A 17425-nucleotide genomic window follows, 5' to 3' on the forward strand; every position below is an offset into this window, starting at 1 on the left:
GTTGCACGTGTTCTGCTTACCAGGGTGTGACCGTATCCGACATCTGGCTTTACGCTTCTCGGGTCCTTGAAGTTTGTGGGCGGCATGATGATGCAGTTGGGCCTACCACCATCCCGGTACGAGAGGTGCCCCAAGACGATGACCCCAGCAGGAGAGAAGATTGTCCACTTCATCCACACACTGCCTGTACGGAGGCGGAGGAGCAGACGGAAATCGGAGCGGTTAAAACTGCCCGCAGGAATGCGGAGAGGAGGGTTGCCGGCTGCGACGCGGGCAACACACGGCTGCAACGAAAGGTCAAACGGTGGGCGAGGAGGCGAAGCACGCGCAGTTGTAGCGACAGCGAGAAGGCGACGCACATGCGCAGTAGCGCGCGGCTGCGTTGCGCGTGACGTCACCTGGTCGCGGCATACGGCATACGCGAAGCTCGGCTCCGACCCTCGTAGTGAAGCTTTTTGCTTCAAAACCAATTTTCATTTCATTTCATTTTCCTTAAGGCCCTTACTTCGCGGTTCGGGTGTCCACTGATATATGAGACAGTCGTTTCCTTAAAACCAATTTTCATTTCATTTTCCTTCCCTTACGGCGCGGTTTGGGTGACCACCGAGACATGAGAGACAGGCGTCGTTTCCTTTCCTGACGTCACTCGGTCGCAGCATGCGGCATACGCGAAGCTCGGCTCCAACCCTCGTAGTGAAGCTTTTCGCTTCAAAAATCATCGGTACGAGCACGACCGTATAAGTTGGGTTTTCATGCTTAATCTGGAGCTTATAACGGTTATGTAATATTCATGCCCAGGAGCCCCTTTTCAAGTAGCGCTATAAGCTCCAACTGTAAAACATGACTTTGAGCTACTCACCCATATTGGCGTAAGCCGCTACAGCTGTGGGGCTGAAAATACTACGCACAAATTCAACCTTTTCATCTTCCCTTGTAACAGCATCGCTCATTAAGGAGAATGGTATCGAAGACAAAAAGCTGAGCATTTGGACCTCTCTTTTCAATGTATGGTGTGGATATCTGATAAGTGTGCGGCTCTTGTTTTGCTTGAAAATGTTTATTGATTAAATTTGGTATGAACCCTGTGGTTGGAGTCCCTATTTCAAGATTCCATGGCCGAAGCTCCTACGGTGGCCCTGCTTACAAGCCATTTCTGGCCCTCAGGGCCTCCGATGACCACAGCTCACTGGTTAGGGATTGGTGATAGGTGCTGCCATCAGATGTGGCCAAAAAATGGGAAAAAATCCAGGCTGCATAGCCATAGAATGCATTTCTACATTCCGTGGCCTTGACGCCAAGAAAAACAAGGGGGCGAGAAGTATTTACTGCTGCCAATAGATGCTAAATCCGACACTTATCGAAGCCGTAACTTGGAGCTCATAGTTTCCACACCACTGCGAACAAAATAGAACAAGGAGCTGTTTTTCCTACACATAATCCCGGCACGATACGAATAGCGAAAATTTTTTGAAGATTTCGTGATTTCACTCACTGACGCGATTCAGCAGCACTTCCAGGTCGTCGTGCAGCTCCAGAGCTTGCCGCCAGGCCTTCCACTCGAATTCGGTAGTGAGAAATATTCTCCGCCTTGCGTTCCTGAACAGCGGGTCGCATGCAACGCCGAAAGGCAGGTCACAGAGCGAAACTGCGTCCCAGCGGTACACGGCTAGCGTCGGCACATCACACATCGTGGCTACTAAGACGGCCGGCGCCTCGGGAGCATCGTCGTCTGGCTTCTCGATAATCGCCACTGACCCTTGTGCGTAGATCACCTCCTTCAACGTGCGCTGCGAAGCCCCAGTCGACACCAAGGCCAGAGACCTTCCTTCCACATAATCCAAGAGCGCCTTGCCTTTCACCTCCATAAGCTTCCTCCCGAAATGTGACGAGAAATTTCGAACGTCCATCCGTGGAGTGCACAGGACCGTATCTTCGGCTCGGCGGCATGCAGCTGCAATGCCACGACGTAGAATCGTCATGTCTAGGTCCTGTATACTCTGCCCGTCAAAGCAGCCAACCTCACATTCATCTATGAACCGTTGACGCAGACTAATTGGGCAGATTTCTACGACCACGTCCTTAGAATGAGGCCTGGAGGGAGTTCCGAGGCAGCACGTTAGCGCCAGCGGCGTCCGCAGTTTTTACAATTCTGATTCAAGGGCGTCGAGATTGCAGACCTCCAACTTATCCACAATAGCAAGTAGCCGCATTGTGGAGCACGCTTTTCGCTCTCGACAGTCTTGAATCAAAAGAACGATCTTCCGATAAGGGTGCCGCGGGTCCAGATAGTGTTGGAAGTCATGCAGAATCAGGACGGGAACATAGCTTGTCCACGTGAGCCCCTCAGCCAAGAACGCCATGAAGACGTCAAGTTCCATGAGGTACACTCCTTTGAAGCCATCCCAGCTCCAGCACCAAAGAGAACGCAGGACGCGGACACGCACGGGAAGCGACCTCTGCAGGGAGGCTAGAAGGAGTTCGTCCTCGTAGATATGCTCACCAAGGATGACGGCGCGTTGCGGCTGAGCCGCTTGCATTACACCGACGCACAGTCGACGTTGCAGCTACTCTGTTGCCAGCGCCACCACGCAGTCCTCGACGCGGACGCGGCTGGCAAGCTTGGAGTCTCGCGTGTTGAGATCATGCAGACCCTGTCCTTCTGGCGTAGGCTGACGTGGTACCGGTCTCAGAGACTTCAGACGCACCAGGAAATCTATGCGCTCGGCGGTCCACAAGTTCCGTGAGTCGCCCATCTCGATGTCAACAGGCTTCTTTTTACCCTTTTGCACTGACGTTATTACCGAACATGCCGGTAGCCCGCTGCGAACGGCTCCTGATTACGAAGTGCTGCTCCAATGGTCTTGTTCTTATGGTTCGCGTGCAGCGGGGCACGAAACAGTAATTGCGGCTGTTGAATTGGATTGTATCTGTGGCCTTCATTCATTTGTTGTTCAGTAGGTGACGATGTGTCGAGAGGCGGTAGCTGGATTGAAAAAAAATAATGCCACTGACGCGAATGTTATCCTCTAAAGACGACACCGACTGTCAAGCGGTGTCGTCTCGGGCCTTGCTCTTCACTAGGCTGCCCCGCTTTTCTTGTTTCCGCTTCCATTCGGGTGATCCCTCTTTCCAGGCTGGAGTGTCCCGCTCGACGCATGCACGTAGTAAATACTTATTTGTCATTTTAAACCTTGTATCTTGCATTCTTCTGTTCATCGCACAATTCTATTTAGCACAGCGTGTGTAAATACTCATCCTAAGCGTCTTTCCAAAGTGTGTGAGTGCGTACCGTTTACTGTAAATAAGCAGCAGAGGACGCGTTTTCACCCCATCAATCCACCACGAAAACTCGATCAGCAGAGATATTTTGCGTAGTTCTACGGCGTTACTTTATACCCGTATGGAGGCAATGTAGTGCACTGTTAGCTTTTTGCTGGTCCCTTTGAATTCTACAAGAGTTAGTTCACGGGCTAGTTGTCTCTGCATGGCGAATATACAGCGCAACGCATGAGACTAGGGACAGAAACAGTGGAAGGCACACACAGACGCTGGCTATCAAATGAATTTTATTTTCGGAGGCACTAACATTATGCAGTCAATGAAGAGGGCGGTACATCAAGAAGAAGCTCTGCGACCACCAGAATACCGAGTAGTCATGTCAGTTGATAAAAGATGGGCTACGGATTATGAACAAGGTAGAAGCGATAAAAGCAGTGAGGTGTAAAGGGCCGTCACGGAAACAATTTTTAAAACGGGCCGTTAGTGATAAAACACTTAAACATCAAATATCATGCGGCAGGTGACCACACTCAACGCATGCTCATCCACTCCCCGGAATTTTTTTTTAGTCCACCTCCATTGAATGCATAAATCACAGTTCGAAAGGATAACTGAGCATTGCTTCAGGCACTAGACACAAAATTGAAATATTTTACTCTGCAACTTATCCGTGGACGATTCACCGAATGTTGCTCTCAAATCTTTCTCCGTCCGGTCTTTCAGGATCAGATCGTCAACGTTGTACAACGTCCGCTACCTTCAGGTAGCTGCGTATGTGCAACCAGCAGTCATAGTTCAACATGTCCAGTTGCATGCTACTACTATTCTCAGAAGACGCAAAACTCGGTAACTGGCACACAACGCGGTGTCTGACGACTCCAACTAGCCTCATATACTCGTCCAATCCAGTTAGACAAGGAAGCGTAAGGGCGCGTCTAATCATCGCCCTGGCTTCTACTTGGTCCACACCTGCTCGACTCTGAACGACCTCGACGAGCTTCGGGTGATGGGCGACAAGCTCCACGGAACGCGCACAGTACGCTCCGTGATCACCCATCACGAAGCACCCGGCCCGATTAACGAGGCTGGCGTTGCGCCTGGTTATGTCCTGCACGGTTACCATCCCGTCGTCAAGCGGTTTGCTGTCGACGAGTTTCAGATGGAGGAGGGTGTAATTTTGCTCCAGTTTCGGTAAGAGGTAGGACAGAAAGAGCTTACAGAATGTGTCGTCAACCGTGCTGAGGACTAATTCGTGCAGGTACCGGCTTTTCAAGGCGGCGTCGGCCAGCTTTTGACAGTCCGTGTAGTGCAAACAGGGCAGTTCCAGCACGATTTTTCTGATGCCGACGTTCGCCGACAATGCTGCAACCAAAAGACTCACAGAGCGGCAGAGTTCCTTGTACATTTCCTCGCACGGTGTCTCCATGTCACTGGCAAGATAGAACTCGACGTTCTTGAGCACGGAAGAGCCCTCTACGTAAGCGGTCAATGCAGAAAAGATTAACGGCGAGAAATCATTGCAGTGGACGTAAAGGGAGGTCACGTGGCTGCAGGTAGCCAGTGTTTCTAACGCAGTGCTGAAGTGCTCAGCTTGGAAGAGGTGATCAGGACTGAGCGTGAGGGTGGTCACTTCGGGACATTCCGAAATAGTCTGCACAGTGGTGCGGCCCAGGTGGTAGTTCTGGATGAACACCTTTTGTGCTAGGCCGTAGTTTCGTATCATAAGACATATTTCCCTCAGATGCCAGTCATCCGTAAGATGCCGCACAGTAACGGTTTGTAGGGATGGGTTATTAGCGACAGCCTGGAAGAAGGCACGGCATTCATCTCGCGTAAGCCAGTGCAGGTCGATGGTCAGCTTCGCTAGGACGCGGTTCGAAGACAGTGCCTGGAGCCAGGGGCGGATTCTGTCTGTGCGGCTCATCCCAGCAAAACACTCAGCGCGAAGTGCCGTCGGCTTCGAATCGCCGCAAGACGCCATGCATGGCGCGCTTAAAGTACGCAGGCTTTTGTTCTGGGCAACCACTTTAGAGAAGAGCACGTATTCTACTTCAACCGCTGCACTCCAATCAGCGATCAGCTCTTCCAACGTGTTATTCTTGCAGATGGCTTCAATTACTGTCTTAAGCCCGGTTCGATTCCTGAAAGGAGGCGCTCGCAAAGTAAGCTTCCTTAGTGTCCCGCTTGCCTTGTCCAAGTATCCGGCGAACAATTCCGAAGATCCGGTGGATGCACACCCAAAGACGCAGGCTCCCACGGCAAGTTCCGTGACGGTGTTATTCTTGGTCAAAGCCGCAATCAGGCGTGTGACTAGATGCGCGCTCATCTCCAAATTGGCCACGTCCAGAGTCGTGAGCGCGATTCCTTCTCGTTCCAGCAGGCGAACAGGAAGAGTCGCTTCGGCTTCGAAAGCGCAGTAACCTTCCAGGAACACGAGCTCCTCAATGAAGTCCACAGACGTGACCAGGCCACCGAGGCACTGAATGATGTCTGGTTTGTCACTGGGTATTCCATATATGGTCAGCCTTTTCAGACTGTGCATCCTCGCCAAGGCTGTGAGCAGAAACTCGGCGTTCGCAATGCTGTAGTTTATCTCTACAGCCACGATGCAACTATGCACCGTGAACAGATGGTACAGGAGTTTCAGTGTATCGCAGGGCCAGTCGTCGTCTGAACTGGAGCATGCGCACACGCGACGAGCTTCGGGAACCATGACAACGCTCACGTCCCCGAGACTGTCGCGCTCGTCTTCCATCAGGTGTAGGCCTGCATGCCACAGGATGTCGTTGAAGGCTGTCAGGCGCTGAAGCAGTTTGCAAAGCCGGCTCCTGTTTCGAGTGCATGGGATGCCAAGTACGAGGCTGGGGGTGCCGCTTGAAGGTCCAGCTCCCGGAACTTCCCGAGAGGCCGCCATGACCTAAGGTCCGTACGCACCGTAAATTCTACGCAGCCTTCGGTTGATCGCCTTTTTATGTCGTTTTCAACCTGCACAAATGAAGACAATGCGTTGTAATGGGTTCAAAACATGCCGACATGTTTTCAACTTTAAAATTATGCAGCCAGTGTGCACAAAGAAACAGCCATTCATCCCTGCTTTGTTGCACTCTTTTTTCATCATCATCAGCCTAAACACGCCCACTGCAGGACAGAGACCGCTCCCATATCTATTCTATTAACCCTGCCTCTTGCCAGCCACGGCCTCATTCCCTTGAAGAAATAAACCAGCAAAACGACGAAGGAGAGAAAAGACGAGACACAGACTGCGACTAGAACAATCGACTGATTCAATGAAGTAAGTCCAGCTCCCAAGAAAACCAGCTGAGCATGAGCAGCACAACAAAAACACATACACAATCAACAACAGCTGGCAGAAAATCGAGGCGCTAGTACTGCAGCGAAAGGAAACTTATTTTCTGCTGCATCAGAGATGTTCACCGCGCTGATACAATTGTCCCCTTGCATGGTGACGTGATAAGCTTCGAGAATTTCGCGCTCCACCTTGCCCTTATCTATACCCAGGCGAAACAACGGGTAGCAGCCGCAATTCCGGCATTGGCAAGGCAGGTGTTCTCCGTCAGTGGAGTTCACAGCTGTGGTGCTCCCACAGCCTATCAGGTATTGTCACGTTGTAGTGACGGCAGTCCAGCGGTCAGGAAGACACCAAGAAGTCTTGTAAACGAAGCTTTTTATTTGGGCTGACTTGCACCCGCAAAGGAACTGAATCACTCGCCGGCGGCGTAAGCAACAAACGTGCTCGTCAGTCGTCGAACTATGAATGCCCGCTGCTCGCGGCATCGTTCAATTCAAAGCTGGCAAGGAAACTTCGAGATAACAGGTCGAGATGATCTACAGTAATCTGGAAACACGTACCAGATGCAGCTTGGCATGGCTGTGATCAATCGAGATTAGTCTGGTCGCTTCTCGCGTCACGAACAAAAATGATAACACCCCTTTCCTGCGGCCTTGCGCGAATGAACGGACACTACAATGATACGTGGCAAATATTGGCCTGTTTGGCAGATGTAAAGTTGTCCACAAGTCAGGATGACCTTGTACACCACAGGTGTCACACATTTTATTTAACAGTTTTCCTGCTGCGTCGTACACAGGTGGTCCGGTTCTGCCACGCGCAACACGAGAACAAAGGCTTGAAAGTTTGCATGGCGCAGAAAAGACGACGTTAACGTCTTGCCTCACAGCAACATTTTTTTTTTGATGCCGTGGGAAGCCCTGTGCATATAAGGCACTACCTCATTTTTTTTTTTACGTTTATTTCCTGTTGAGTCAGCCATTTTCAAAGTTCGACACTTTTGCAGCAAAGTTTGTCACAGCGTTCGAAAGTGTGTTCGAAAAATGACGGCTTCCAAACGCTCATCCTGATCATCAAAACTTTATGCTGTGCATGCTATGGTGACAACCCTTTTGCAGTGCATTGCGAAAGGAATTCATTGGAATTCCTCTTTTGACGACTTTACAGGCAGCAGACGAAAACGGCAACCACAACTCCTCACTTCTAAGTAAAAAGCAACAACTATCACCACGAGAAGTTAATTGATGTTCTAAATATCTTATCGAGTGGCTACTGGGCTGCTCGTGGGTAAAGCAAAATGGACGGGAAGAGGCAGACGAGACTCATCTATGCTTCACGGGATTGCCGACAGGCCTCCGCAGCCATCGCTATGCACACGTTGAACACGGCGGTGTCGGCACCTACCTCAGACAAGATATCTTTCATAGCTGTCGCGGAGCAATGCAAACAGGGCACTAAAAGCGTTACAATCCGGGGACATGTTAGCTAAATTACCAAAGGCAAATTATCAAAATGTCAGTTGGCTAAATTAAGCTAAAGCTATAAAAAGATGCTACTTATCGTTGTGCCACAATGTAGTATGCTGAAAAATGCGAGGACCGTGAACAGCGACCCTCCTCCACACGTATAGGCGCCCTAAGGGCAGTGTGCAGACAAGGCATGATAACAAAGATGAAGTGCAGAGTGCCAGCTTGCCGATATTTAGCTGTCAAACATTATGCCAAATATTAGGCTGTCTGCTGTGCTAATGAGTGCACATCGTTATCAGTGTGGGCGGTACAGCTTGAAAGGGGCGAAAGACAGAGGCTATGGTTTACGTGGTTTAACGCCCCAAATCGACAAATGGCTGTGAGGGACGCCGTAGTGGAGGGCTCCGGACAATTTCGACCACTTGGCGTTCTTCAACTTTCACTGACGAGGCACAGTACACGGGTCTTTAGCATTTCGCCTCTACCAAAATGAGACCGCAGCGGACGAAACGAAAAAGTAGAAGACGACACAGGCGAGTCCTAGTATGTGTCGTCTTCTACTTTTTCGTTCCGTCTGTATTGCGCTGTACGACCCACAATTAAATATTACCTACTTGCCCCGCTCCCCATCCTTCATCAGTGTACTTATATCAGAGGTATATAACGAGGATGAGAAATGGCAGAGGCATTGGGCGACTGCGCTTACCACGGACGTTGTAGGCCTCGAAGACGAACAAAGAAAGGAGAAGGGGCACACTAACCTCGTCGTTGATTCGGTCCTTTTCCAGCAGTATATGCGGCCCTGGTACCCTGCTTCTTGCGGTCGAAAGCGGGTCCTTCTTGCCTCGGCTTCCTCGGTACCGGCGCGGAAAGTACCGAATGCTCTCAAACCTCACCCACCGCGAGCCGCCACTGCAATAAGTGCCCACTTGTCACGAGCGGCACTGTTCAACCCTGCAAAGAAGGTTCCAGCCAACGTTGTTTCCGCAGCATCATCAGTTATCGCGAAGGGTTAATGCACGCGTCACGAACACATCACGGGCAGCAAGGAATGATAGCAAAGCTGCCGGCAGGTACGATTGGTAGCGTCAGCTTAGCTTTCCGATTTGGTTGGGGTTGGCCTATCCTCTCGGAACTATGTTTTCTTTTCTTTTTTTTTCAATCGGACTTCATTCCGACACAGCGAAAACGCAGAAGTACATGCTTTACCAGAGTCATGAATTAATTTTCCTCGCTGGACTTATCTTGCTGTAAATCTTTTTTTTTTTTTTGACGAAAGGCGCAGCTAACGGCCTGAGCAGACGTCGTCTTCGTCGTGTTCCGAATCTTGCTTCCCCCTATCTTGTGGAAACTCTGATACCGAGCTGTCGAAACCTATAGCTGTCTTAGTGGGGACAAACAAAAACAAAAATAAGTCATCCCACGCGAAACGCTGGCTGCAACTACTGCACAAATGCCTTCCCATAGAGTCTCACATACCCTATACTATTTTCATTGCGCCCCGCCGCGGTGGCTCAGTGGTTATGGCGCTCGGCTGCCGGCCCGAAAGACGCGGGTTCGATCCCGGCCGCGGCGGCTGAATTTTGATGAAGGCGAAATTCTAGAGGCCCGTGTACTGTGCGATGTCAGTGCACGTTAAAGAACCCCAGGTGGTCGAAATTTCCGGAGCCCTTCACTACGGCGTCCCTCATAGCCTGAGTTGCTTTGGGACGTTAAAACCAATAAACCAAACCAAACTATTTTCATTTGGGGCCTATTACTTCTTCACCTGCTTCATACCCGTCTTCTTACAGGCTCACCTGCGTAACATGTGTAACCTGTCCTCCAATCAACGTTGCAATGCATGCAGTGTACACTGCACAGAGTCATGTGTACACAGCATGTGCTTTTCAAAGACAAGGGTGCTCTTGAATAATAACCAGGTGAACTTGCACCTGCACTGTTATCCATGAGAGCTACGCCATTCAGGCACAAATGTGGGCGAAAATCTTCAATGCAAACGATGCACAGGAGGAACTAAACAAGGCTCAAAAAGAGTGGTAAGCAGTGTGATATTAGCACTAAGATGTTAGGTGAGCGATACGCAATGGCCAAGCAACACTGTAGGAACGCGTTTTGCTTCGTCATGCCGTCCATTGCAGGAAACGAAGGAGGATGCACCGACAAAAAGATAAAGTTGGAACTGAAGCAAAGTTGACATTTGGGCTGCTGGTACGGGCACATCTTAAGACTTCGAAGCTTCAGCTGGGAAATGTGCAAAGATTTCCCTCTTGTGTTATGTGACGTCGCATATGACGTAACTGACTCACTGGAAAGCATCTCGCTTAGTGGACAGGACACAGTTCCTTGGCAAGCAACAATATAGTGAACTCATGTGCACTCTACCAGAGAAGTCAAATAAAGAATATTATAGTCCCCAACAACCTGCTTAGGAGAGAGCACCAAGAACCCCTTAGCAAATAAAGCGTCCTAAATGGCCTAAAATCTTCTAAGACATTTTCTACAACCTCATGCAAGGAGTTAACTACTTATCTTTCATCTACACTTGTAGATTTTAAGGGCGGTCTGTTCATACAGAAAAAAGGAATCTGTATTGGTGCTAGCGTAGCTCCTATCTTGTGCCAAATTTTTTTAGCGAAGTTTGACAATACACTTTTAGGCTCTTTTCTTGACAAACGAGTGTGCAAAGTTTTTAGATATGTTGACGATTTCTTGATAATGTTAAATCTTTCACCGACTGACTCCTTGCATGAGGTTGTAGAAAATGTCTTAGAAGATTTTAAAGCTTGCTCAAGCTCCCTTTCTTTTACCTTTGAACTACCCGCTAACCATTCGATTCGTTTTTTAGAACTTCAAATAACTTTTCGTGACGATGGCCATGTATGCTGGTGTTTTTTACCTAGGAGTAAGAAGGCTTTATTACCGTACTCGTCTGCACACTCAAAAGTTGTCAAGAGAGGGATTGCCATGAGCTGCTTTCGCAATGCTCTGCAGAAGAGTTGCCACCATAGCATGAAGTCAAGTTTCGACAACCAGGTTAAGCGTTTGCAAGATGCCGGTTTCCCAAAACCGCTTTTGAATGCTGTGGCAGAGTCGTTGCTGCAAAGAATTAAGAGCCGTAACGAAAAGGTGGCTGACCCTACTAGGGCTGAAAGAAGAAAATTTGAGGTGATGCCTTATGTGCATGGGGCTTCCCACAACATCAAAAAAGTTGCTGCAAGACAAGGTGTCAATGTTGTCTTTTCTGCTCCTTGCAAACTTTCAAGCCTTTGTTCACGTGTCGCGCGTGGCAGAACTAGACCACCTGTTTGTTCGACGCGGCATCAAAACTGCTATGTTCCTTGTGCGACACGGGTGGTTTATAAGATTCCGCTGACATGCGAAAAAGTTTACATCGGCCAAACTGGCCGGTGTATAAATGAAAGGCTACGAGAGCACCATAACTCTCTGACTCCGGCTGACGGAGCAAACTTGCCTCGCCATTGCCGCGATTGCGGGTGCTACCCGTTGTTTTCGAATGTCACTTTTCTCGGTAGAGGCAAGGGTAAGGTTGAGCGGGAAATCCTCGAAGCATTTCACATTAGCAATCATGGAGATAACTGTGTTAGCACGGCTTCTATCACGTTGATGCAGAAAGAATTAGGTTACTTGTCCCGTTGACACTGCAGCTTGACTATCTTACGAGCTCGCTGTTGTTTTTTTGTGCTGGTTTTGCGGTGCCGTTGAGCTGCGCATGCTCTGTTGGGTTTTCTCGGAGACTGGCTGTTTTTCAATAAAGCACAGTTGATAGTCCAGTCGTTGTGTGTGCCTCGTCTCTCCTTTGTCCCCGTCTTTTTGGCTGGTTTTTCTTAAGTATAATGTACCAACTAACCCAGATTTCAACTCTTCTGCAGTGTACTATAGTTGGATACAACTCAAGAACGCAGTGGCTTTTAACCATAATAGGACGCCCTTCATTCAGTGGCGTCGGCCGATTCTCCTGACCCTGCTAGCGTGACAATGCAGGGAGCGGCGCAACATAGGAGAGAGGGGTATCTCCGATCATAGAAGGATCATCCGATCATCTACCACTCCCTGCAGTGTCGCGTTAGCAGGCTCATGAGAATCGGCCGACGCCATTGGCTGGAAGGGGGACCTTTGACGGGAAATATCCGTTGCTTTCTTAAGTTATTTATACCCGGAGTGGATTCTAAGAGAAGGCAAGCATGGAAGCGGCGGCAGAAAGTTAGGTGGGCGGATGAGATACAGTCTTCGAGATACAGTGAGAAGTTTGCGGAGATAGTGGTCGCAGCTGGCAAGGGACAGGGTTATTGGAGAGATATGGGAGAAGCCTTTGCCCCGTACGGGGCATTGTCAGGCTGATGATAGTGATGAAGCACTATAAGTTCACTGTACCCATAACTTATCCAGATTCCCGGAAGACATAAACAGGATGGCGCTAGCATAAACTTCTCCCTCCTTCTGACCGGGGGGTCGGGGTCATTATCGCATTTTCAGGAAAACCGCGTGACCCCGCTGATTTAACTGCGACGCGGTGCGATCACCCTGTTGGTTGCTGCGCGCCCCAGTTTCCTTCATAGGCTATCCCCGTAACTGACGTCACATGAATAGCACTATTTGTGACAGAAAAACAAAATGTCGCTTCGGTATAGGCCTCCTTCACGCATGCCATTTGAAGTGTATTATTACTAGCACGTGCAATGTAGGTCTCTTGGTGTACCCCACTCCTGCTTGGCCATATTTTGGCCTGCAGTATGTGATAAATAAGATAATAAGAATAACACATTTTCATGCTTTCCAGACAAACACCTCCCAGTCTGTGGGTTACGGTTAAGAAAAGCTTTTCTGTGAAAAAGAAAAAAAATTGCAAGGGGTTAACAAATCGTGCGGGGCTTTTTAGACGAGTTTCAGAAATCTAGAAGTCAGCTACCTTGTAAAGCAACAACTCCTTCAGCGGGGCGACGTGGCTCGTTCTGCAGGCAGAAGTTGGTTGGTTGGTTTACGGGGTTTAACGTCCCAAAGCGACTCAGGCTATGAGGGACGCCGTAGTGAAGGGCTCCGGAAATTTCGACCACCTGGGGTTCTTTAACGTGCACTGACATCGCACAGTACACGGGCCTCTAGAATTTCTCCTCCAAAGAAATTCCAGCCGCCGCGGCCGGGATCGAACCCGCGTCTTTTGGGTCAGCAGCCGAGCACCATAACCGCTGAGCCACTGCGGCGGCCAGGCAGAAGTTGGATGCCGACATCTATAGACCTTTCCACGACCCTCACAGCGACTGGATTTTGGGCTGTGTGAAGAAAAGGGGGAGCTTAATCGTCAACTATCTCCCACTCTACAAGCTGTTATCGATAAGCTAAAGTAGGTCATTGGCAAGCTAAAGTCAATAAGATAAATTAGCAGGTCGTGAAGGCTGTTTTCTGTGACTCCAAAAGTCTACAGGGCGCTGCATCTAATTTCTGCCCCTAAAATAGATCAAGCCGCCATGGTAGAGTTTTAGCTTTGTACGGTAGCTAATCCAGATTTCTCCAACCCTTACATGGCGGCTGTCGTCTTATCACCACGAATGCTTTTCTTGGAAAAGCGGCTCCCTTTCCAACGCTTTTTGGGGTACCCTGTTTAAGGATGCAAGCACCCCTTACCCCGAACGGGCAATCCTATCACCTGTCAAACCAAGTCACTTCTTTCTCTGAATCAGCTTTCTCAGGAAGAAGTATAGTTGGATACAATGCAAAAAAAAAAAAAAACTCAAAGGAGCCCTTGCAGCCAATGGCATCGACCGATTCTTTTCCTTGACCCACCTCTTTGGACCTGCTAGCGTGAAATCGCAGGGAGGGGCACACGGAAGGGGGATAACGACGGTTTAACCGGATTAACTACGGGGTCTTCAAAATCGACCACCGGTATGTGCCCCTTCCTTCTTCAGTTGTATCTCACTATAGGGGTTTGTCTGTGCTATGTTTCGCCAGCAAAAACTGTGAGTCACCCACTGATAACACTGGCGAAAGCCGCCGAGGCGTGGCTACAAAACCGGGTGGGTCTTCGAAGCCAGGCCACTTTCACGTCAACTGTCTGATAGTTGTGTCCACTGTCCAGAAACCAGCGCTCTGTTATCAACGGAACATGTGCGGCGACTGCTTAAGCCATGCCAGTTTTCGCCACGTCGTCAGCGCCTCCGGCCGAAGATGCCGCGATCGTTTCCGTGCTTCCGTGTCGAGTCGTGTGGGTGCCGATCAGCCACATAGACCTCACGCAACTGGACTCCAGCACGCTGGCAAGGGACACTGCCTTGAGCGATTACGTCGCCTGGTGCCACAGCGTAGAGTGGTACACGGGCTGTCGCATGAGATGCCAAGGTGCAAGTTAGCCTGGGTGCCGACGTCCGGTGCTCTCGTCGAAAACGTGTCGGCGCATCGCCAGGGATGCTCCTGTGTCACTGCGCGAAACGAGCCAGTGTCCGAACAAGCTCCCGGAGGGCTCCCGGAAAGCTCTGCCTCGACCGAAGACGACGTCCCTTCAGCTCCAAGCGGAACCGACTCCAGGAAGAACGACGGTCAGGGTACGTGCGAAGAAACATCAGCGGATGCTTCCACAGCTGCTCCTGCTGCCGGCGATGGTGCTCACTGATGATGTCACGCTGTGCGTACTATTAAGTCGCAGTAAATGTCCACGTGGCTGACGCCCTCTGATGTGCGAGTTTCAATGGCTTCAACATTATTTGCCCGGACTCTCTCTACAGCGATTGCTGCATGCGGTACTGAGCCGGAGTTGCTTCCAGCATCGTAGCGATAATTGAAATAAGTATAGTATGACTCCGAGACGTGTCTAATTTGTGGTTCAAAGCGGTGGTGACGTATACTGCAAGCTGCTACGGCAGTCGACAGAGTGCGGTAGGTCAGCTGTTAATCGATTCAACGACATTTCACTGAGTTGGATATATGCAGCAGGCTATCAGTTCTGACTATTAGAACCCATTTCCAAGCAGCGTAGGGGGGCCCTTGAAGCATCCGTGGAAGTCAGAACTTTCGGAGGGAAAAGGACGGGAGTTCCTCGCACCGTCAAGAAACGTTTACAGAGCGCAAGAAACACAGACTATTAGATTCAGACATGTACACAACACAAGCGCTCTCTGCCTCGAGACCATGTTTTTAACGCGCAATGATACAATTTTTTCCGTCGGGCGGTGCCAACAACTACGACGGCTTTTCGACCGAACGAGCTATACAGGGTGTGACGTAATAAATATAAACAGCGACGATGCCGGAGCAGACAGGGCACTGCTCATAAATCTTACGGCGCATTGACAAAACTGGTGATGTATTGTCCGTACGCCATCAGTATCACTGGAATCATTGTGTGTAACATTCGATCCCGGCCGCGGCGGTTGAATTTCGACGGAGGCGAAATTCTAGACCCTCCGTGTGTCGGGCAATGCCAGTTCACGTTAAAAACGCCCAGGTGGCCGAAATTTCCGGAGCGCTCCACTACGGCGTCCCTGATAGCCTCAGCCGCTTTGGGGCTACTGTATTGGGGCGTTAAAGCCTCCATAAACCGCGAGTTCACTGTTCTCCACTTGGCCGCCAGGTGCTCTTCAAAGACAGCGACAGGAGGCTTAGCCACATCGTCATCATCACCAGCAGGTTTCTGCGAGAACGAGGGGAAGAGACCTCGTCGAACGCCGAAGCTATAAAAGTAAGAACGCGAGGGGTGGTGGTCGTCAATATACAAACGTTCGTTCTTTACGCTACTACGTCTTCCTCTGGCCCTCTGGTAGTTCTTCGGGAACGCCGGCCGCCCATAGACGCCTGATATCCTGTGCCAGGAAGCCGTCCACTAGACCTTAATCAATGACTCCGAGATATGAAGGATTCCCAGTCAGCGCTCAGTGGTGAGTACATTACACTTTTGAGATGTGGAGGGCTTTAAAAAGCGTTTTCCTTTCAAATACTCAGTTCTATACGGCAGATATGCGTCTGCATTCTATGTTTCAAGGAGCTGCACGAGTTCCCCTTCATGCGGGGTTGCATGAACAAACCGCGTGACGCGCGTTTTTGCAGTGTTCGACTCGACGAAGTAGGCCGCCGCGGTGGCTTAGTGGTCATGGTGCTCGGCCACTAACCCGAAAAACACGGCTTTGATTTCGGCCGTGGCGTTCACGTTTCGATATGGAGTCGAAATGCTCGAGGCGCATGTAGTACTGTGCGATGTTCCGCCGCCTTGCACTACGGTGCCCCTCATGCCTTGAGTTGCTTAGGGACGTAAAACCCTACAAAGCAAGAAAACCTAAAGGATACATAGGCCGCGTCTCCATGACTGTGCCAGAGAGGGCAGGTCCTAGTACTACGTGGCCACGTGGCAATGTCTAGCGTCACACAGGAACGTTTACCTTGCTCGATGCACCGAAGCAAGACATGGAGTGCGCCTCCGTGGTTCCGCCACACCCGGACGCCTTATGTTATCGAGCCCTACGAATCAGACGCGTATCTAGCGTCGCATAAAATCTGAGCTTCGAGACAACGAAGCGACCCTTAGGCCTTGGTTCCGTCACACCCAGACGCTCCATCTTGAGAAGCTTGGTTTAGTTTGATTTATGGGGTATAGCGTTCCAAGCGACTCAGGTTATGAGAGATGCCGTAGTGAAGGGCTTCGGAAATTTCGACCACCTGGGGTTCTTTAACGTGCGCTGACGTCGCACAGTACACGGGCCATCTTGAGAAGCCTTATAAACAAGCCGCGTCTGGCGTCACATAGTGTGTGCTAGTTGCTCAAGGTGACGAAGTCGGGCCTAGAGTGCGTCTCAGTAATTAGGAGAGCAGAAAGTTGGGCTAGTCGGTTGATACGCATACTGAAAAAATTGCTCAGAAAAACGGCGACAAAGCGCTCGTCCTTGTCTTCTCTTTGCTTTGTCCTTGTTTTTCTGTGCAATTTTTCAGTACTCAGTATTTATGCCGCGTCTTAGGGCCACACGTACCCTGGAGTCTCATGCGTTGCATAGAATTTTCTGTTGCTGGGCGCACCGCACCTTATCAGCCCTGGCGTCTCTCGATCCAAATCGTGTTAAATAATTCAGGGAGCACTTTGGCTCTCTAAAGTGCTGCAAGGCGAAAGCGTTTCTTGGCGCACTGTTTGTCTTTATTTATTTTTGTTTTTCATATTTTTATTTTTGCTCCTTCTCGTTCTATTGATTTTATTTTTATTTTCATATGTTATGTTTGTTTTCTTTTTATTTTTTATTTCCTTATTTTTATTTTTTATTATTCCTTTGCTTGACTTTATTCCTTTTATTTTATTTATGAAACCCATGCATTCACTAGATGCGCCTTTATTCATGCTCGAACCTTGAGCCTTCTTGGCGGAGTGGTAGCG

At 49.8% G+C, this 17425-nt stretch overlaps 2 protein-coding genes across 3 annotated transcripts; both read right to left on the bottom strand.

Moving 5' to 3' along the window:
* Window positions 1-22: 22 nt before the first annotated feature.
* Window positions 23-2526, bottom strand: LOC149348614 (uncharacterized). Its single transcript, XM_089585862.1, has 2 exons — window positions 1497-2526; window positions 23-184 (listed from the first exon to the last, which is right to left on the bottom strand). The coding sequence occupies exons 1-2, from the start codon at window positions 1977-1979 to the stop codon at window positions 170-172; spliced, it is 498 nt and encodes a 165-aa protein (XP_089441988.1). The 5' UTR covers window positions 1980-2526; the 3' UTR covers window positions 23-169.
* A 92-nt stretch (window positions 2527-2618) lies between these two features.
* Window positions 2619-17141, bottom strand: LOC149348615 (uncharacterized). Of its 2 annotated transcripts, XM_089588196.1 has the most exons (3): window positions 12989-13039; window positions 8820-9012; window positions 2619-6264 (listed from the first exon to the last, which is right to left on the bottom strand). In XM_089588196.1, the coding sequence occupies exon 3, from the start codon at window positions 6191-6193 to the stop codon at window positions 4013-4015; it is 2181 nt and encodes a 726-aa protein (XP_089444322.1). In that variant the 5' UTR covers window positions 6194-6264; window positions 8820-9012; window positions 12989-13039; the 3' UTR covers window positions 2619-4012. The 2 variants fall into 2 exon arrangements, with proteins under 2 accessions (XP_089444322.1, XP_089444323.1); XM_089588197.1 differs by lacking the exons at window positions 8820-9012; window positions 12989-13039 and adding an exon at window positions 17031-17141.
* Between the last annotated feature and the right edge of the window lie 284 nt (window positions 17142-17425).

Source organism: Amblyomma mixtum, chromosome 4, assembly GCF_055824585.1.
Source record: "Amblyomma mixtum isolate Tamu chromosome 4, ASM5582458v1, whole genome shotgun sequence".
In the NCBI taxonomy this organism is placed as follows: Eukaryota; Metazoa; Arthropoda; class Arachnida; order Ixodida; family Ixodidae; genus Amblyomma; species Amblyomma mixtum.

Bases quoted from the DNA above. Each gene is read 5' to 3' on its own strand.
- LOC149348615 (XM_089588197.1), bottom strand. From the start codon at position 6,193: ATGGCGGCCTCTCGGGAAGTTCCGGGAGCTGGACCTTCAAGCGGCACC.
- LOC149348614 (XM_089585862.1), bottom strand. From the start codon at position 1,979: ATGACGATTCTACGTCGTGGCATTGCAGCTGCATGCCGCCGAGCCGAA.